General features: G+C 36.2%; 1 protein-coding gene across 1 annotated transcript; it reads left to right on the forward strand.

Moving 5' to 3' along the window:
* Window positions 1-5,903: 5,903 nt before the first annotated feature.
* Window positions 5,904-8,977, forward strand: LOC145571801 (uncharacterized). The gene is made up of 2 exons (XM_081630842.1): window positions 5,904-6,170; window positions 8,492-8,977. The coding sequence occupies exons 1-2, from the start codon at window positions 5,904-5,906 to the stop codon at window positions 8,975-8,977; spliced, it is 753 nt and encodes a 250-aa protein (XP_081486968.1).
* The last annotated feature ends 14,033 nt before the right edge of the window (window positions 8,978-23,010 follow it).

Below are 23,010 nucleotides of genomic sequence, written 5' to 3' on the forward strand. Positions count from 1 at the left end.
ATGGTTTTAGTCTTCTAGAACATTCTAGAAGGACTTATCATTCCTAATTCAATTAGGACTCTTCAGAGTTTTAATCAAGATCAAATAGCATTTTCGATGGAATTATATTATTTTATCTTCCAGTACAGGAAATTTATCAGATGTACGAAAACGCGTGGAAAATCAGTTTGGCGTCCAACCCCAGGCCTTGGCGCCTGGAACCAGGATTGGCGCCAGGCGCTAGCCATTGGCGCCTGGCGCTAGCCATTGGTCCTGGCGCCAACTAGCCAAGGCTGGCGCCAAGGTGTTTTTGCGATCATCAGACTCTGTTTTGTTAAATTATCTTTTTTGGCTGATTTTCTCTATAAATATCGTATCAAAAACTCCGTTTTCATTCACCAATTATCAATATTCATTCATCAACTCTTTTCATTCACAAATTATTCATCAATTAGCATTCATCTACAATCAAATCATTCATCAACATCATTCATTCTTTGGTATTCTTTTTTAAACCTTGCTTTTTAACACAAAATTCCGCATTCACAAGATCTTGAAACACCTTGCCATATTCGAAGTTGCCTTCGTCCTAGACGTGAAAGGTTTAATTTCTGAGGGTTTGGTCCCAAATCTCTCTTTCAATTATTTAATTTAATTGCTTTGATTATTATTTTCCTTGAAGTTACTAACGTGTGTATTTTGTTATTAGAAAGAGGTACGAGGCATCCAAGTAAGTACTTTATTGGTTTAATTGATTTTATGATGTAGACATCATGTTTAGATTGTTATTATGATTCCTAGTATCATGTCTAGGGTATTTTTAATATTAAATATGATTGTTATGATGCCTTTTATTCTCTTCCTAATATTAATTCATGTTAGTATCATGTTAGGGCTAAAGCTTTGATTTTTATTGCTTAGTGACATGCTAGGGTTTGTTATTAATCATGTTAGTATCATGCCTAGGATCTTGCTATGCTTTAACATGATTATTATGATTGATATTATTGTTATTATGATATTGATTATTTATTATGTTGCTTGATATGCATATTATTATATTTATTGCTTGATCACCTTTTATTGCATGTTAAAGGGAATTGGTATCTGCAATCACGCTTAATAAGATAATTAATAATCTTGTTAGGGTTAATCGTGATTATAATTCAAGTGATCGCCAATAATAGTTTATTTGTGCATTAAATTCAACCATCATAGATTAAACAGGTTTAGGGTTAATCTTATTGATTGTATGTTAGTCAGAAAGCGCACATGAATACGAGCAGAATAAAGTAAAGGCCTATTATTAGGGCAAGTTCAATCTCTTTTAGGTTGGATTTGTACCATCATCCCCGAACCCTTATTTGGTTCATGACCTTATGGAGTTGACGATCTCTTGGATCGTTAAGGGGTGTAACCTTCACCTCGTGATGGTTTACAAGTTCCTAAAAAAACTTGTTGGCGACTCTTTTGCTCTATCTTCTTCCCTTTTGGACGCCACCGTACTTTAGTGTATGATCACAGTGGGGTTCAAGCTAGTGGGATTTTAAAGGCTTGAAATTATTCCCTACACTAGTCGACTCGAAATATGCCAAATCATAACTTGCATTGATAAACAACACTTTCACATTCATACAATTCTATGCACAAAGGTCAGAAGGTCTTTAAAGCTTGTAATGTAAGGCTAGGGTAAAGGGTAGGATAAATTTGGAAATAAGTGAGAGAAAAGCTATGCTTAAAGGAGCCATATCCTAATAAAACCCATGATCAAAATAATTAGTGATCATACATCTCCTACATAACCAACTCTAACATCAACCAAATAAACTCCAATCATAATAAATAAACCCAACTCGTACAATTTCACTCATAAGATATAATAATGAAGAAGTAGAGTGAATAAACAAACTTTATTTTCCAAACTTGAATTTTTTCAATGAAGCTCTTTTTTTTTTCCTTTGATCAACCTCCAAATAGAACATTTGAACATTTTTTTTCTTTCGAAGTTCACTTATTTTTTCACATTTTTTTTCTTGAACTTCTCTTTTTTTTCATAATATCATGCTTTATTTTTCCAAGAAAATATAACTCTCAAACTCATCAAAAATAAACATGAATAACAACAAAACAACTTCTCAAATCCCACCCAAATTGTGCAAATAATAAGCACACTACAAACTCCCTCACCTCACTCACTAATAGCTCCCCCATGCCAAGCTTAGGACTAGTAACCAATGGGGAAAAATAGGCTTGTAATGCGGCTAATAAACAACAAAAGGTCAATGGAACAACATGGGTAGCAAGAAGGGAACAAATGTATCTATAATATCTGGAGGCTACCTAAAAGAACAAATGCCTTCGTCCTCCTCAATGTGCATAATAATGAATCATATAAACATTACTTATAGTTGCAAACCAATACTCAAATTCATTGACATACCAGGAACTATGGAACTATCACACATTCCTTACCAAATCAACTAGTCAAGCACTATATTCACAAGTAGTTGGACAAAATTGACGCAAGTTAAGGTTTCAGGGCAATCAAACATCAAATCATGATCAACTAATCCACAATGCCTATCATCAAATACCAAGAATCAAAACAATTTTCTCAAGTAAGGGGCACAGGGAAGCATAATTTATAATTCATTAGAACGTATTTTTGGATTTTTTTTATTTTTCAATTTTTTTGTATTTTTATATATTAAGAAAGCAGTAAAACTAACCTAGAAAGCAAGAAATCTAACCTAAGAAAACACACCATAAATAAAAGAAAAGAGAAAAAGAAATATACCAAACCAAAACCTCCCCCAAGCCAGAATCAGACAATGTCCTCATTGGCTCGGAAACTAGCCCAGCGTAGCTAGTCCTCATCATCCTCATCCATCGAGCCGAAACCCGCACCTCCACTGCCACCTGCACCACCTGCACCAGAAGAGCTACCACCAAAATAATCAGCGTGAAAACTCCCCCCCCCCCCCCGCCGGTCCCCCGAAAGGAATGTCCTGCCCGTACCCGAAGAAAGAAGAATAGTCAGTGTAAATACCACGGGCAGTGGGATCCCTATCGTATCCCTGGGGTGGAGGCTGAAACCAGTCAGGGTGAATAGCGTCGTCGGGAATGTTGTCCCGACGAGCATAATCATCGTACATAGGGTAGAGAGTTGTACCCTGGTTCCTCTCTAGGTACCCTAACCTCTGGTCTAAGGAGCCTACCATCCTCCTAAGGTCAGTATGTGAATGCTCGATACGTCCTAGGGCCTGACCTATACTCTGAAGATCCCAAACTGGGTCAGAGTCAACATGAGGGACGGAGTGGGACATACGAGGTGGAGAGAAAGCCACCTCGGGCTGAGGCTGGGGTGGTGGAACTGGTGGTGGCGGTGCCTGCCCCCTAGCGTTGGCAACTAAAACATCAAAAGTGTAAGAAGGTTACCCTGGGGGAAAAGCGGTCAAGTCAGGACTGAGTAAGGGAAAAATGGGCAAAGGTTGCTCGTTCCCAGTCCGAATACACCAAAATGGTGTCTGCTCGCTATCCGGTCTAACCCACCCCACATCCTCAAAATACCTAGCAGTCATGTAGGTATCTGATCCACAGTTGGTCAGCTGGTGGGGTCCGTCTACTACAAAACCGGCCTTTTTCACCGCTATTCGAGTGATAAGGCCACCTAAACGAATAGGGGACTTGGAAGTGGTGCTGGTTGTGGCATGCCTACTCAAATGGTGAACTATAAACCTACCTATGTTCTATTTCCCGTACCCGTACACATAGTGTCCTATGACAGCTAGTTCGTTAGATTGAGCGTTATGAGGCTCGGCCCTACCGTAAATACACAAACCCGCAAATCTTTGCCAGATTTTTGGGACAGGGTGGTGAATAGGTTTGGTACTAGCATGTTGGGGGTCGGGGGTAGGTAAACCAGTCAAAGCATAATATAAGTCACCCATTTTATAGTCCGCATGCCACTAGTGAGATAATTCAGAATTTAATTCAAAAATTTAACAAAATTCTACAAAAGTTAAACTAATATTTCTATTATTTAACCTGAAAAATAAATTTAGCCCATTTCTACTATTAACAACATGAAAAGTGGACAGGAATTCACAAGTAAGTTCTCGGTATGTAGGATAGTGCATGTCAACAAATTTTCTCATGCCAATGTCATTCAAAAATCGTTTAACAAAATCATACAAACCAAATGATTCTAGGGTAGGGCGGTGTAACCACCGAGAAGGAATTACCTCACGACCGACCAAATGCTCTAGCCGTTCCTTTTGTTCCCGGCTCACAATTCGGATCGTTGGCCAGTATGGGAGTTGCAAGTCCGGGTCGTATTCCTCCCTCGAACTGGAGCTCCTACCAAAAATGGATCTAGCCCTCTTTGAAGCCATGTTCAAGAAATGGGTTTGAAAATTTATTGAATTAAAACTGAAAATTTTTTATATGAAAGTGAAGAGGATGAAGAGAGGATCACAAATATGTAAAGAGTTTTGAATTTGGGTTGGTAATGAAGGAAAAATCTTAGAGAGAAGTTAGAGAGAATTTGAGTTTTAGAGAGAGAAAGTAATGGAGGTAAGAAGAAATGGAGAAAGAAAGAAGAAAAGAAAGAAGAAGAAGGGGGCGGATACGCTCGCGCCCGGTCGGGCGGTGGGTCGCCCGGTCGGGCGATCTGGAAAATTTCATAGCTGGTTCTCGCGCCCGGTCGGGCGGCCTTGGCCCGGTCGGGCGATCTGGTTTGCCTTAAATTCGTAACCTTTCGCGCCCGGTCAGGCGCCACTCGCCCGGTCGGGTGATCTACCGACCTGATTTTCTTCTAGCTCTCGCGCCCGGTCAGGCGCCATTCGCCTGATCGGGCGATCTGTAAGTCAAAATTTTCGCCCTTCTCGCGCCCGGTCGGCGAGGCTTGCCCGATCGGGGGGACAAATTAGTCCGTATACGACGAATTTCGTGCCCGATCTTCAATGCTACGCACTAAAAACCCTTCTTCGATCGAATGTTGCTTCAAATTGTCATTGCGTTCAACACTTGCAACTCGATCTGGCAGAACACTTACCGTAGGCTCGATTCGCACAACTTGCTCGATCGGTTCCACTTGTTCATCCTCGAAACCAAGACTAACATTATAGAGTGCTCTTTCTATTGCATCGACTTCCTTCTTCCATTTGTCTATCTCATCTGAAAAGGATGCAACACAAGATACCGCCTCCAAGGGATCTTTTTCAAGAGCTTGGGGCTTGTTAGAATAATTTACAACCACATTAACACTGAAACATTTCTCCTCAGTCATGGAGCTTTTAGGGGCATTATTCAGATTAAAAATAACTTTATCATTCCCTACTGATAGTGTTAACTTACCACTTCGTACATCTATGACTGCTCCTGTAGTGTTAAGGAATGGTCTACCTAAAATAATTGGGGTTTTCATATCCTCAACCATATCAAGAACAACAAAATCTACAGGTATATAAAATTTACCTACTCTAACGGGGACATCCTCTAAAACACCTAAGGGGTATTTGAAAGAACGGTCGGCCATTTGTAGAGTTATATTGGTAGCTTTTAATTTACCCATATTCAACTTAGAACACACAGATAATGGCATGATGCTAACACTAGCACCCAAATCACATAATACATTATCAATCAAGAGATTGCCAATATGACAATGCTATCAAGCAGGGGTTGTTTCACGAAGACAATGCTACCACTGCTTGTTTAGAAGTGGCAGCTAGCGTACAAATGCCTTCAGCAATGAGGCAGCTCTTTGCAACACTGTTAATTTTTTGCCAGCCAAGTAATCCAAATGCACTTTATTTGCGTTTCTATAGTTCATTGTCAGAAGACTTCAAGCACAAATATCCAAATTGCCCGTCTAAAGTTAAGAAATTGTTTTGAAGGAGGTAGAGAGCAGCTTATAAGCCATGGGAAAGTCATTGGAATATTTTGAATTAGGTCATTTGGTAGATGAGGCAGATGATGGGATGTGTGTGACAAGAGATATTGAAGATGTGTTAAAAGCACTTATTCCTCCAGAATGTCTCGATTGTCGAGACAAACTGAATGCAGCTCAGGCAACTACATTCAACAACATTATGTGTCATATCCAAGATGGCAAGCCTGGATGCTTTTTTGTAGATGGACCAGAGGGAACTGGGAAAACTTTCTTGTACAATGATTTATATACTAAGGTTCGTTTGGCTGGGAAAATAGTTCTGCCTACAGCGACATCAGGTATTGCAACATCTAATTCCTTCTGGTAGAACAACACACTCAAGATTTAAGATAACATTAAATTCAAAGACATTACTTGCTTGTGATGTTCCTAACAAGGAATTTTAGTTGCTTTAATGCGAGAAGCGTACTTATCATCCGAGATGAAGCTTCAATGGCATGTTGTAGACACCTAAAAATGTCTCCCCAAAACCAAACCCGATGATGAATAACCTTTCACCGCCATTATTGGTCGGGTTGAGTATTTAATTTTTGAAGTGCTTAAATCCATATTTCCATTTCATAAACCAACCCAATTCCTAGCCCATTTCCCCAAACCATAACTTATTTTCCTCTTTTCGTGCCTTTAAACCCAAAATAATTCATTTCGTGTCCTTTAAAATCATTCATTTCGTGTCCTTTTTATAAAAACGTTTGATCCAGTTTATTTTGGTCCATAATATGGGTCCAATGATTAAATAGTTTGATGGGGCTTGAAAATATCTTTCCAACGATATATTATAAGCCCAAATCCGAGTTATAACGAATAAGTTATGGCCAAAATATTAAACCGAGCCCAAACCGAACCTAAGCCCACCTTACCTACGACCCAATGATCATGTGGAGGGTCCAAATGATTTAATCCCAATCCTAAACCAATTAGGATTAATTAGAAGCTTCTATAAGTATCTAAAAGATCTTAATTATCCTTTTTGAAAAGATAAGATTAAATAGTTTGAAATTGAATAAAACTCCTTTTTTGAAAATCCTATTTATATCCGAATTGAAAGACGTTCAAAGATAGACAGATATTATTTTCATGTCTTATATTTTTTATCCAAATTTTATATGGTTGGATAGCCATTGAAATTATATTTCCAATGATATATTATAATATCAATTCCGAGATATAACGGAAAAGATATGAATAAAATGTCAAACTCTATATAAAACTGACACCGTCTCACTATTTCGGCTATATATTTTTTTCTACAACATATTTTAATCTGATTCTAATTGGGTTAGAAATTAGACTTCAAGAGCTTTCCAACGATATCTTATTCATCTTATTCCGATTTCTGGATCAAAAGATATGATAAAAACAAAAACCGCAAAAACTGTTGTCCATCGCAAGAGTTTTATCCGATTCGAATTCTTATCTTTTCTTGATTCTTCGACCTTCTTTTTTTCTCTATAAATAGAGGTCATATCTCCCCTTTTCCAGGAATCAACAAGCTTGATCATAAAATCATTCTCTTCTCCCTCTTTAGCCTAAACACTAGTCATCCTATTCTCTCATAATACTTTCCCTAAGCGCTCCAAGGAGTCCATACAATATCCGAAGTTCTATACTTAAACCAAGGCGTAAAAGTTATAATTAACTGAGGGTTTGGACCAAATCAACTCTACTTTCTATTTAATTTAATTTAATTTAATAGTTTCTATTTAATTTATATTTTTTTATTAAAGTTACTAACAGTTTATTCATGATGTAGCAATTTAAAGGAACACGCGGAATGTAAGTAATTAATTAATTTAATTACTCTTATTTTTATTCTTGTTGCTAGCATCATGATTAGGTTATTTTATATTTGATTTGACTAATGATATTATGGTTAAATTAATTCCAATATTAATGTTTATTCTATTATATTTTTTATGATCACCATATTGCATGTTTAAAGGAAATATGTAATTGAAAATCACGCCTAATAAGATAATTTGGACAACCGGTTTAGGTTCCTTTTTAATCTTGTTATTTAATTCAAGTAGGTCACGATATTTTAGAATTATATGTTGCAATAATATTCAACCAATTTAGCTTAATAATAGTTTGGAGCAAATTGAATATTTTGTTTGTATGCCTTTGAGATCGCAGGAATCACTTTTCACTATAAGAATCGAGTAGAGGCCAATACGGGCGAATGTGACTCCATGACTCACTTCGTACCATCATCCCCGATCCTCCTTTCGTGGTTCCGAACCATATGGAGTTAGTAATCTCATGGATTATGAATGGGGTGTAACCTTCACGGGTCAATCGGTGTTGCCTTCGTTGTCCCTTTATCGTGGTTGCCTTTTATGATCCGTGAACGGTTTATAAGTTCCTTAAAAACTTGTTGGCGGCTCCCTACTTTATTTGTCCCTAATCGTATTATGTCAATTCCCACTTCCTATGAGTGCCAAGCATATTCACACATGCTTTTAACGTAGGCGCACTTCGAGCGACGCCTACACATGTCGAGAGAACATTGAATCCTTAGATCTATTGCTTTGAGATCTTTGTCATCCTGACCAGCCTTTTGGTGGGAAGGTGATTAATTTTTTAGGTGATTTCAGGCAGGTGTTGCCTATTTTGCCTCGTCGTACACAAAAAGAAGCTGTTGGTGTAAGTGTAGTCAGTTACTACATTAATCCTATCATGGAAAAATTTCAATTAACAAAAAATATGAGAGCTAAAGAAGACCCATTGTATTCAAATTTCTTGCTTGCTTTAGGAGATGGACAATTACAGTCAGTTGAAAATGCCTATGTTCAGCTCCCACAACACATTGTTAAGTACTACGCTATGGATGATGATCCTGTTTCTATGTTGGCTATGACAATCTTCCCTGAAGTTTTTGTGCTAGGGTTTGATAGTAATATATTTACTGACAGAGCAATTCTTACACCTATGAATGAGGATGTTGATGCCATTAATGAGTATATGATTAGGCTATTTCCTAGCACATCTACTGTGTATGCAAGTTATGAATCAATACTTGATGATAGCTACACACTATAACCTACTGAATTTTTGAATACGCTTTGTCCGGGATGAATGAGCCCTCACAAACTTGAACTAAAGATAGACAACCCTATTATTTTATTACGTAATTTAGCACCTTCTTAAGGCATGTGTAATGGTAATCGTCTTATATGTAAACGATTTCTTCCTAATTTAATTATATTATCTGTGAAATAGTAATAGGGCATTATAAAGGGACCTTATATTTTGTTCCTCGCATTAAATTAAGACCTTCGACTTCTTGTAAGTGTCCTTTTTATCTTGAACAAAAACAGTTCCCACTGAAATTAAGCTTTGCTATGACAATAAACAAGTCTCAAGGGAAAACACTAAGTAGAGTATTAATATACCTTCCACATCCATGTTTTTCTCATGGTCAGCTATATGTTGCTCTTTCTCGTGCCAAGAATTCTGATAAGCTTACTGTCTTTACAACTCAACCACCAACAAGCATTATTGGAATTAATGTCAAAAATATCGTATCATATTGTAGGGAATAGTTTAAGCATCCCACACTTGAGCCCCACTGTGATCATACATTTAAGCATGGTGGCGTCCAAAGGGAAGAAAGCTAGAGCAAAAAATTCGCCAACAAGTTTTAGGAACTTGTAAACCGTTCACAGGGTGAAGGTTACACCCCTTCACGATCCATGAAATCGCTAACTCCATAGTGGTATGGAACCATGACTGGATATTCGGGGATGAAGGTACAAATCCAACCTAAAAGAGATTGAACCTGCCCTAAAAATAGGCCTCTAATTTATTCTTCTCGTATTCATGTGCGCTTTCTGACTAACAAACAATCATTAAATTAATCCTAAACCTGTTTAATCTATGTTGGTTGAACATTAATGCACAAACAAATCTATTATTGGCGATCACTTGAATTATAATCATATTAGCCTAAACAAGATTATTATTAATTATCTTATTAAGAGTGATTACAAGTACAAATTTCCTTTAAACATGCATAAAAGGTGTGATCAAGCAATAAAAATAATAAAATAATAAGCAACATAATAATCACAATCATCATAATAATAATATTCTCAATCTCATGAAAGCATAATAATATTAGCAAGATCCTAGGCATGATACTAACAAGATTAATAACAAACCCTAGCATGTCAGTAAACATTAAAGATCAAAGATTTATCCCTAACATGATACATGATAGAAGAAAAGAATAAGAAGCATCATAGAAACATACATGATATTAGAAATCTTAGTTAATACCCTAAACATGATACTAGGAATAAATATAAACATCCTAACATGATACTAGGAATCAAAATAATCAAATCATGATTTCTATATCAAAATAATAGTAAAAGTAATTACTTACTAGGATGCCTGGTATCTCTTTCTAATAACAAAATACACACGTTAGTAACTTCAAGGAAAATAATAAATCAAACAATTAAATTAAATAATTGAAATAGAGATTTGGGACTAAACCCTCAGAAATTATCAACCTTTCATGTCTAGGGAGAAGGCAACTTTGAACTTGGCTAGGTGTATCTAGAACTTATGTGTACGGAATTTTGTATGTGGGAAGGTTTAGGAAAAGAATAGAGAGAGAATAAGCTTCTAGCTTAAAGAGAGAAAAGAATAGAATTAGATGACTGTGAATTGTTGATGATTTTTGATGATTGTTGATGATTGAAAATAGGGGATATATGACCTCTATTTATAGGAAAAAAGAGAGTCGAAGAATAAGAAAAAAATCTGAATTCGAATCGAAATAAAACACGATGGACAGCAGTTTTTGCAGATATTGTTTTTATCATATCTTTTGATCTAGAAATCCAAATAAGGCAAATAATATGTATTTGGAAAGCTCTTGAATTCTAATTTTAAACCCAATTGTAATAAGATTAAAATATTTTGTATATTAAAAGATGTGGCAAAAATAATGGAAGGGTGTTAGTTTTGGATAGAGTTTTGTCTTTCTTTCATATCTTTTTCGTTATAGATCGGAATTAATATTATAATATATCATTGGAAAGATAATTTCAAGATATATCCAACCATATAAGATTTGGATAAAGATTACGAAGCACTAAAATATATCTGACTATCTTTCAACATCTTTAAATTCGAATAGAATTAGGACTTAAAAAAAGAAATTTTGATTCAATTTTAAATTCTTTGATCTTATCTTTTCAAAAAAAGGATAATTAAGACATTTTATAAACTTATAGAATCTTTTAATAGATCCTAATTTTATTAGAAATAGGATTAAACCTTTGGACCCTCCACTTGATCATTGGGTCGTAGGTAAAATCTGGTTTGGGTCCTGTTTAGTATTTTGGCCATAAACTTCCTCATTATTAATCGAAATTGGGCTTATAATATATCATTGAAAAGGTCTTTTCAAACCCCATCCAACTACACCATTATTGGACCCTTATCATGGACCTAACTAAACTGGATTGGATGTTTTTTAAAAATAGAGTAAGAAAAGAAATATTTTCAAAATAGAAAAAAGTATTTTTATTAAAACAACCGCATCACAAGATCTTTCACATTTCACCTTTTTCGATAATCAAATGACGTGAAAGATATTCATCACCGGGTTTGGTTTTATGGGAGACACATTTGGGTGTCTATAGATGCCCCTACTTTGACTGAGTTTAGATAAACACATGTTTCGAAAACAAAAGTTAAAGTAGCGATAGGGACGGAGAATGATTCAGAACGTTCTGCGATCCTAAATCATTCTTGTAGCGCCGATACCTGCAAACTAGAGCTAGTTAAAGAGATAAAAAAGTTGGAAACGCGTATCTTGCACCGTCGAGCACACGTCTTTGGGGTAACCGATTTTTGTTGCAGCATTTTGTTGTGACAATCTCTACAGTGCCTTGTTAACGCCATCGTCGAAGACCATTGTTTGTAACCATCTTCAACTGCTAGTGACAATCCTCCACAGTACCTCAGGAACATCGTTAAAGGTGACTGCTTGTAGCCATCTTCAGGGTTGTGGCAGTACCTCACCAAGGTTGTGCCTCGCCACTATAGAAAATCTCTACTTTACCTTGGGACATCGTCATAGACCGCTTCTTGTAGCTATCTTCAGTTTAGTAGTGATAACTTTCTTAGGAAAATTACCAAAGATCACCGCTTGTTGAAACTTAATGCTTTGCTTGAATTTGCTTGTTGTGTTGATGCCTTGGGGGTGATGATAATCCTCTTGTCTTTAGGAATAGTTGCCAACACAACTCTTGAATGATATACGTCAATCCGATTTAGGGAAAGTTGTTAATGCCACGTAACAATCCATCCTAGGAAATGTTTCCATGACAAAGCGACAATACGTATCTCGGAAATTTTGCCAAAATCCAAATTTGGGAAAAGTTGCCAATGCTTCGTAACAATCTGTCATAAGAACCTTGCTACGATCAATAATCTACGTCTTGGAATATAACTCTTGAAAGCAATCCACCTTGGAATTTTGCCAATATTATGCGACAATCCTTTTGGGAAAATATTTCCACAATTGACAATCCGAGTCTTGGAACATTTGCAAAAACGAGTCGATCGACAATCCCTTTTAGAAAATTTGCCACTACTAACAATCCACGTTGGGGAACCTTTGCCGAAATTAAGATGAATAGAGACCTACGACTATCCTTTGGGAAATTTTTCCATAGGGAACTGGGTGCATGACAATCCAATCTCGAAACATTGCCAAGGATTTGATGAATATATGACAATCCAAACTTTGAACAATTGCCAAATAAAGAAGGAGCACAACAATCCATGCTTGGAAACATTGCCAGTTTGAGATGAAAATCCAATCTTAGAAAAATTGTCGAAGAGTTGATGAATGTATGACAATCCGAACTTGGAAAAACTTGCCAAATAGAGAAGGAGCACGATAATCCACGCTTGGAAACATTTCCAAAGGGGACAATCCAATCTTGGAAAATTTATTGTTGAAGAATGATGCTCGACAATTGACTCTTGGAAATAGTTAGTTTGAGATGACAATTTTAATCTTAGAAAATTGTCGTTTTGGTGATTGTCTTTCTTTTGAACCAATGTGTTGGTGCTTGTAATGAGCCAATGATTAGGCGCTTAAGCTAAGTGAGATGATCGTCGTCAGGCCGATCACTGATTGCGATTGTAATCGAGCCGACTATTATCATGTCAATTTTCTTATAGGGGCTAAGTGGCTTACCAAGGAACCCAATCAATCAATAAAACCATTTGACTCTAGTTGATTTGCTAAGTTGTTTGCGTCCTTTTGCTTCAAAATTTTTGTAAAGATCACCTGTCCGCTTAGGACCTAGTGTGCCTGCATTTACGTATTTTGGACTATAGGACTATGCTCATGTTTTTCTTAGGGTTGACGTAAGGTTTGTTGTACTTGACTCATCGTGATTGACTAACTTGAGGTTGACTCAATTTGTTTGGACACGACAAGACTCAATGTGCATAACTCGCTTTTGCATTGTATTATGATGTGTTTGACTCAAAATGCAGAAAAGCAAAAATTTCAAAAATTTTCCTTCATTTTTATGGAGGGTACCGACTTTCTCCCGAAAAAGAAAGACACAAAAAAGAATCAAAGTGGGTGTTTGAGGTGCATGTTGAATGAGCTTAGTCAAATGTATATGTCGATGTTGTATCTCATAGTGCAAATATTAGTTCATCCTATGCCATCTCTATTGTTGACTCGATGATGAAAGTATTTGGGTAACTTAAACACAGAGGCTAAGTACTTCATACTTTGTGATACAATAAGAATTATGATAATGAGTGATCTTTATATGGCAAGGCGTGCTTCATCGTTGTGTTAAGATTTCATGACAAAGGGTTCCTATGAGGAGGATTATTTGTCTATGTATCTTTGATGTGTGTGAAAGTGACACTAAAGTTAGGCTGCAAAGGCTAAATGTATGGAATATTTTTTATTTAAAGGAGTCAAATAGTGGTGACTCTTAGTCTAGGTAAGCTAATGATGTAGGGATCAAGCCCTCAAGTCTAGCTCTAAATGGATATGATGAGCATAGGAGATCCCTTGATATGATCATGCATGAATGAGTACATGAATGAATGCATTTTATTACGGCCGCAACTCTATGTGAGGTTGCCTATGTATCCGTTAGGAATCAGGCCGAACGTAGCTCTAGTTGAACCTCGCATAAGTGTGTGTATACCTAAAAGAGGTCTTTGAAGGTTTGTAACGTGGTTAGGCTAATGGTTTGAAGAAGAAGGGGATAAAGGCTCAAGACCCTAGATAAGCCCCCAAGGTGTGCAACCTTGCTTTTGAAATCTTTATATTTTTATACTTGAGGTTTCCTCACTTTTTACTATCTTTCTTTTGTTTATTTTTTGGCTCTCTTTTTTTGCTTTTGCATTTTTGGATAAGTATGGGCAATCCCGATCATGTGGTTTATCACTCACTTGGAATTCATGTTTTTCAGGTACAGTACCTAGCACTCGATAAGAGACACAATTTGAGACGTGTTCTCATCAAAGATATATTCATATCAAAGACATTGGAACACTTGCCCTTTTACACACTTTTATTGCTATTTTAATTTTTTTGAAATTTTTATAAAATCACTCAAAGCTTTTATTCCTTGAAAATTCCATAAATTGCACACCATCCCATCCCAAGGTTAGGTGGATGTGGGTTGAAAAAAGAAAGGCCTATCGTTAGATGAGGCTCAAAGTGGTTTATCAAAAAAAAGATTGTATATTTGAAAGGGTGAAGATGATATGATAAGCTACAAGGGGTGCCTCAAATCATTAGTGTACCTTGTGCTTAATTCGACATGATTTATATATATATATATATATATATATATATATATATATATATATATATATATATATATATATATATGAATGCAATGCGATGATCATATGCAAGAAAAAGAAATGCTCATTTTATTTGGAAAAGTGAAGGGAAAAATCTAACTCTTAAAAATAAATCTAAGGAGGATGATGGGTGCCTATGATAGACTTATTGGGGAAGGGTATGAAAAAAAAAAAAAAAAAAAAAAAAAAAAAAAAAAGCATGAAATCTTGGTGAGAATCTTGCCTTGTGCATTTGTTTCATCATTAACCTCTTTTTGTTTTTCAATCACATGACTCAAACTGGATTAAACATATATGCATGGATGGGAAAAGATCATAGTGTATGAGGTAAATGATGTATGAAGGAAGCATGTAAGATGAAGGAATGTGAATATAGAAAGTGTTTAAGAAGGAAAGTGTGAGATATGTATGGAAAGGTGATGTAGATGGAGAGTGGAAAGATGGAGGGATATGGAAAAATTAGGAATAAATTGGACCCCCAACTCAAATGACGGAAAGGACGACTCATGCATGAACCTAAGACATGGTCATGGTGTGAAAAGAGTATGTAATAAGTGTGTGCTAATATTAATGAGTATAAGTGATATGTTCAAGACTCGTGTCACGATTAGACTATGTGACTAGACTCAAACAATGACTAAGTTAAGACTTCACGTATGTGCACTAAACTGGACAGGCTATAGTATTTTAGTCATAACTTTTTATCTGTGACTTCAAATTGGACGAAACCAACTCCAAACGAAATATAAAACTCGAGGATATAAATCCATGATGGGTGTCATAAATGGCACCCATTTGATGAGCATTTAAATCGTTTTTACCTTCTTTTAGTAGCTTTCTTTCTCAATAAATGTTTAGTTTTATGTTTTTTCTCTCTATTTTACCTTTCCTCTCTTATTTTGTAGCTTTTGTGCATTTCTTTGGTTTTTCTAGTATTTTCTCCTTTATTTGTTTTATTTTCGTGGTTGTAGGTATTGTACGAGGTTCGGGTCTTGATATTGGTGATTTACTAAGGTGGAGGAAGCTTTAGGAGCAAGCTCATGGCAATTGGAAAGCTCAAGATGCAAGGAAGTGGAAATTCAAAGTCTTAGCTCTTGCGCTCTCATGTCGTGCTCTAATGAATATGGGGTATTGAACCCACAATCATGGTATTTAGGGACTTCCTACCTTAGTGCTTATCATCATCATAATCGTGCAACCTTAGCGAACACACGAAGCCGCGAGAAAGTTGGAGAAACCCAGAGATGCGCAGGCGCATGAAGCACGGGCGTGGGCGCGCAGCCCATGTGCATGGGCGCGCAGCCCCTGTGTGCGGACGCGCCACCCCTGCTCGAGCGGTCGCGCCTCTCTGGGTACTTCCTTGCTCGGTTTTTGTTCGCGCCTCCTATATATACCTTTGTAACCCAATTTTTAAAGCAAGTTTAGAGCAAGATTTATTTTTGAATTTTGATCATATTCTTATCTTAGTTAAGAGCTTCACTCTCTAGTTTTAGGGTTAGTTTAGGAGTAGATTTTAGAGAGAGAAAGTGAGGAATTTCAATGGTGATTGAGAGAATGAAGATTCAATGGTGACAATTGTGTTGGAATCTTCTCTATTATCAATGAGCATTCTTAACTCTATCTCATTTTATTGCTTTGTTTAATATTCAAGTTTGTTTGATTTGATTTTCATGTTTGATTGTTGATTAGTGTAATTGTTCTTCATATATTTTTGATTCTTGATTTCTTTAGTTGTTTGTTGATTAGATGATGATGTTAGAGTAGTTGTTTACTAGGGATTGGGTGAAACTTGTATGATTGATTAATTGTGCTTAATTTAGGGATTGTGTTGATTAATTATTGAGATTAAAGTGATTAATGGAAGTTTGCATGTGTGTAATTCGATTAGGCCCTGAGAATAATGCTAGATTGCATTGTAGTTTCTAATGATACGGACCATTGATTTAGGAATTGCAATTGTCGATTGAGCATGATTAGTGATGCTCCTAGTTAGAGTCTCTCGTAGTTGGCACTAGTTTGACCTCTAGGAGATAGTTTGTTGACTCTTTTGATTAAGCTTGCCATTAGTCTTCACAACCATTGACTTGCATGTATTTCCGAGTTGTTACGATTGCCATGATTACTTGTTGATCCCCGTTCCTAGTGCTTTATTTGTTTGGTTTCTTTGTTTGTTAGTTGTTAATGTTCTCTCTTTATCTTTGTCTTCGACCTAGCTTAGGCACATAATTGAGAGCGCTTGAACATTACCGTTCCTTGGGGTTTGACCCTTGACTTGCCTCTATACTAGTATATAGGTTTGTTAAGTGTTTATAAATTTTGTTTGATCGAGGGAGGATTAGTATCAATGACCTAGTTCCACCCCTCGTCAAAATGGCGTCGCTGCCGGGGAACGGTGTCTATGTTTGAGTGTTTTTGACTGCTTGAGTCTAGGTCTTTGTATATAGTTCTCTTTTATTTTATCTTTGTTTGCTTTGTAAAAAAAATGGCATGTTTCTCTTTTTCTCAACATGACAATGGGCCTTTTTGTGAATATTTCCATATACTTGAAGGATTTCTTGATTATCATTGTTGTAGTCTTTGGGAGGCTTGTGAGATTTGTTATTTTGGTTTAAATTAACAAACTAGGAATAAAATTGAATGCATGCATAATGGTAGATTTAGAGCATTGTCAATTGATGATGCTTGGGATTTTTATGTTTTGTTTGCTAGGGATGTTTATAATAGGGGTATTCATGATCCTAATATTGATGTGCAATGTCTTGATTCTTCTTATATTAGCATGAATTCCCATGAATTGTCAAATGATCCCATGAGTGAACCTAGAACAAGTGCTTTCAATTCTATTTCCTCTTTTGTTCATGATGATGTAGTACATGCTCAAGTGGATGCTAATGGTACGGTGTGTTTCAATTTTCTTCATTATTTTCCATGTCTTCTTGTGATGTAGTTCATTCCCTTAATAACGAATCTCATATGCTTAATTGTGCCCCCTCTCCCCTATTTAACGAAAATGCTCATGATTTTAATGTGCATGGTCTTACCCTTGATTGTGACTTTTCTTTTACTATTGATCAACCCTCTTTGCCTTTTCATTCTCCAAACTCTTGTTATGAGTCTCTAGTCCCCTATAGCAAAATTGAAAAATCTTTGAGGGAGTTAGAGATGAATCCTAATCTTAGGCCCTTAGAGAGACAAATGATGGAAACTTTAAGGAGCCAATTGGAGATGATTAGAGAGGGTGAGGATATTTTTAATGGAGAATTGAAAAGAAAAGAAGAGTTGGAAAATGAATTGTCATCCTTGATGCTTGTATGTGAAAAATCCCTATCCAATGTGTGTGTTGAGGATGATGATGATGATTTTGAGCAACCAAGAGAGGGTGAGGATCCCTTTGGTGATCATTTTAGTGATGGTGAAGGAGTTAAAAACCAAGAGAGTGTTGAATTTGATTATCCTAACCCTCCTTCCCATCTTGATGAGTCTCTTGTGCATGATTGTGATTCTTCTATCCATGAGTATTTGGACTCGATTAAGGTTATGACCATTGTGTTCTTTGAGTGTCAAATGAAAACCCATAGCCTTTTCAGTGAGTTCATTAAGAATGCTTCATGGGAGAGAGATGAGTTTGATATGAATTTGCATCCATTCATGCATGGCTTTGAGACTTTAGGCTTTAAGGAAGTTGAGGGAGTTGTTGTTCATGGTTGTAGTGAAGGGGATTATGTAGTTCCTCCTGGAAGTTGGATGTTTGAGGGAGATGATGATCTTGAGTGTTCTTCTTTTGAGGATTCTATGATTGATTTCTATGCTCTTATGGGTGATTTGAGGCATGGTGGTGAGAAAGAGTCCATTAGTGAGACCATAGCCCCTATTCCCTTCTTTCATGTCCCTTTCTCAAGAAGTTTCAACCATATCCCCTATACTCCTATATTCCTCCCTTCCTTTGTTAATGAGCCCATCGGGGACCCTCTTGTCTATGATGATTTGTATGTGGCTCATGTGTCTCTAATTGAGGAAAAGGGTGATGTTGCCACCCAAAAATATTTTGATGAGAGTTTGCCTTCTTTTTCTTTTTCTTTTTCTTTTTCCTTTTCTTCTTATTTTGTTGAGTTTTCTTTTGATTCTTCTTCCTTCTCTCGGCATCTCTCTCCTCATAGGTGTACGCTAAGCTTGTTTCATGCCTTATTTTTGTCATGTGCACACTTACTTTCTTAGAAATGTGTAGTAGTGCATTTGACAAGCTCTTGCGTTCGTTGCAATATTATTTACTAGAGTGGTCAAGCTTGGACCTTAAGCAAGCCTTTCTCGGGAAGTAACCCGTGTTTTATTGCTTTCATTTTATTTTCTTTTTAGAATAGACTTTCTCTCAGGGAAATGTTTGTGTGCCTTTTGCTAGGTACATGACTTGATATACTTTGGTGCTTCGATTTGGATGAAGAATCAAGGAAGTTTGACTCCTATTTTTGATAGTATATGGAAGGCAAGGTTCAATTCTTGAGGAAATTAGCTTTGAAAGGTTTAATTGGGTCATTTGCGGGTATTTACACCCACCTCAAATCCGGTAATATATTTCCTTGCTCTTTCTTAAGTGGATGATGACTTGTTGGACGTATGTTGATTTGTTGGATTGCTCTCCTTGTTTTCCCCTCCCATGGTTTATATGATTTATGTTTGAGTGTATTGTCTCATTCAAGCTTGGGGGAGGGTATTCTATCATGTTTGGTGGGATGTTGATTCACATATGCTATGCACCTTTGTATATGCTTTTCCATGTTCTTATATTTTGAAAAAACTCCAAAAAGATTTTTGTTTTTATCAAGGCATATTTCCAATGTATCTTTGTTATGTTCTTGCTTTGGACATAATACTTTTGGACTTGTATAGTTGAACCCTTTTCTTCTTAAATAGTAATGGTGTGTACGGTTTGAGAGTACGATTGGTTGATTCTAGGATAAAGCATGCTAAGGTAGTTCGTTAGAACTAGTGGGACCATGAAACCGGATTCTACTTGTTTGTGGCAAGTTGGTAGTTGCTTCCTATGGTCGAATTGACACTAATAGTGAGTTTTTGCTACATCCATGTGAGGTTCATTATTTTTCAAGCCTTCAACATATATTTGCATGAGCAGCATGGATCCTTGACTATTGCTGACCTAATCTAGAATCTTGACTCATAATTCTCAAACACGAGACCGAACCATCTAGGGATGACAAAGACATCTTTTCGGGGTGTATGACAAAGACATCTTTTCGGGGTGGTAATTTTTCTTTTTCTAGGTTTAATTTTCTTCTTTTAGTTCTTTGGGTTTACATTTGCCTTCTTGCTAACCATTTGAGCCTTTTCCCTTCTTTTCAAGCCACATCTTTAGAACTTTGAGCCTTTTGTTTCTTTTTGTTCCATTTTTGGTTTTTGTGAAGCAAATGGTCATGTTTTTGGAGTTTGTGGTATATAAGGTTGGATATTGGTTCTATTTGTAAGCAAGTTTGTCTTTTGTATATATTGTGAATAATGGCAAATGAAAGTTGGAAAAAGCCGTCTAAAGTCAAAAGAGGCATGGACATAATAAATGCAAAGTTGAAAAAGTTGTCCTAAGTTAAAGAGGCATGGACAATTGTTTTGAAAGAATTGAAAATAAATAAAAAAGAAATGAAAATAAGAAAATTCAAAAATATTTTGATGTGATTCTTTTCCCCTTTTCAAGCATTGAGGACACTGCTTCCTTTAAGCTTGGGGGAGAAGCGTTTACGGTTTTTGTATATATGATTGTGGTTATAGCTTTGAATAAGCTTGGGGGTGTTAGTTTGTTTTTGTTTGGTGACTTCTTGATTATGGTGTTGAGGATTGATCAACCTTTGCTTCACTAATTAGAAATACCGCCAAATTTTAAAATTTTAAGCCTACTGTAGACACCCATTTGCGTCTCCCCAAAACAAAATCCAGTGATGAGTACCTTTCACGTCGAATCATAATCGAATGAAGTGAAAGTGTGGAAAGTCTAGTGTTGCGGATAGTTTTTATTTCTTTTCTTTCTCTCTGTTTTTGAAAACCTATTTTTAGAAAAATTCCAATCCAATTTTGTTTTGTCCAAGGAAAGGGTCCAATAATAGTGTAGTTGGGTCGGGTTCGAAAAGACCTTTCCAACGATATATTATAAGCCCAATTCCGATGAATAATGAGGAAGTTATGGCATAATTACTAACCTACGCCCGGTTTGATATTTATATGCGGCCCAATGATCTAGAGGAGGGCCTAATATTGATTTATCATTCCTAATGCAATTAAAATTGATTATAGTCTTCTAGATTCTTCTAGAAGGTTCTTTTCATTCCTAATTTAATTAGCATTGATAAATTGACTTTAGTTGACTTTTTAGAGTTTTAATCAGAATAAAAGAATTTTTTTTAAGGAAAATACAATTTTACCCTCCTGTATGACTAAATTTTTTCAAAATTAAGAAAACGCGTGGAAATTGTTTTCTAGCACCTGACGACAGGATTAGCGCCTGGCGCTAATGCTTGGCGTCTGGCGCTAGCCTTATCGTCTGGCGCTAATGTCTTTCGTCTGGCGCTAATTCGTTTTATTCTCTTCGAAACTCTGATTCGTTTTTTTATCCATCCGGCTGATTTTCTCTATAAATAGTCTCCTAAATCTTCGTTTTCAATCGTCAACAACTCTCTAATTCTAATTCTCTCTCTTCAAGATTCTCTTGATCTCTCTCTCTCTCTCTCTTTTCTAAACTAGCTTTTTTGCATACAAAATTCTGCATTCACAAGATCTAGAAACACCTAGCCAAGTTCAAACTTACTTTCGCCCTAGACATGAAAGGTTTTAATTTCTGAGGGTTTGGTCTCAAATCTCTCTTTCAATTATTTAATTTAGTTGATTGTTATTATTTTCCTTGAAGTTATCAACCCGTGTATTTTGTTATTAGAAAGAGATGCGAGGCATCCAAGTAAGTTCTTCAATTGATTTTATTGATATTATGATATAGAAATCATATCTAGGTTGTTATGTTGATTCCTAGTATCATGTTAGGATGCTTTCCTTAATTAAATGTTTAGCATGACAACAATGATTCCTAGTATCATGTTTAGGGTAAAGGTTATAATATCAAATATGCTTATTATGATTTCTATGATGCCTTTTATTTTCTTTCCTAATATCATGTTAGTATTATGTTAGAGCTATATATTTGATCTTTGATGTTTAGTGACATGCTTGGGTTTGTTATTAATCTTGTTAGTATCATGCTAGGATCTTGCTATTAATATTATGCTTTAACATGATTATGATTATGATTATTATTTTGCTTTATATTTATTGTTATTGCTTGATCACACCTTTTATGCATGTTTAAAGGGAATTTGTACTTGTAATCACGCTTAATAAGATAATTAATAATCTTGTTTAGGGTTAATATGATTATAATTCAAGTGATCGCCAATAATAGTTTATTTGTGCATTATTATTCAACCAACATAGATAAACAGGTTTAGGGTTAATCCTATTGATTGCATGTTAGTCAGAAAGCGCACATGAATACGATCAGAATAAAGTAGAGGCCTATTATTAGGGCAGGTTCAATCTCTTTTAGGTTGGATTTGTACCTTCATCCCCGAACTACCAGTCATGGTTCCAGACCTATTGGAGTTGACAATCTCCTGGATCGTTAAGAGGTGTAACCTTCACCCCGTGAACGGTTTACAAGTTCCTAAAACTTGTTGGCGACTCTTTTGCTCTATCTTCTTTCCCTTTGGACGCCACCGTACTTTAGTGTATGATCACAGTGGGGTTCAAGTTTGGGGTACCGCTTGAAATATTCCCTACAGTTTTTTAGCGACTCCACTGGGAAGGATTTAAATTTTAATTCCTAAAATTTATTTTGGCAATGATTTAGAATGAGTGGATGAGACTCGAAAAGTTCTAAGTATTTCATGTGCGTAATTTTGATTAACATTATTGTGATATGCATAAAAAAAATCTCATTGGAAAGACCATCTGTAATGAGTTAAAAACATAGGATTTTTACACGTAGGAAATTTGAGGAATATCTTTCACAACTAGGATCGAAATAATGCCGCGCGAAACTGGAAAATTTTATCAAGCACAGAAAGCTGTTGTGGCATGTAGGAACTAGCGTAAGAAAACAGAGTCTAGCGCCGATGATTTGACTCTGGCGCCAGGCGACAGCTCCTATC

The sequence above is a fragment of the Chenopodium album genome, chromosome 2 (genome assembly GCF_948465745.1).
Source record: "Chenopodium album chromosome 2, dcCheAlbu1.1, whole genome shotgun sequence".
NCBI classification, from domain to species: domain Eukaryota; kingdom Viridiplantae; phylum Streptophyta; class Magnoliopsida; order Caryophyllales; family Amaranthaceae; genus Chenopodium; species Chenopodium album.

What these genes read in the sequence shown, in the direction of transcription:
- LOC145571801 (XM_081630842.1), top strand. Translation starts at nt 5,904, where the DNA reads ATGGGAAAGTCATTGGAATATTTTGAATTAGGTCATTTGGTAGATGAG. An exon ending in ACAATGATTTATATACTAAG is followed by an intron (nt 6,171 to 8,491) that starts GTTCGTTTGGCT and finishes CATCCTGACCAG; the next exon opens with CCTTTTGGTGGGAAGGTGAT.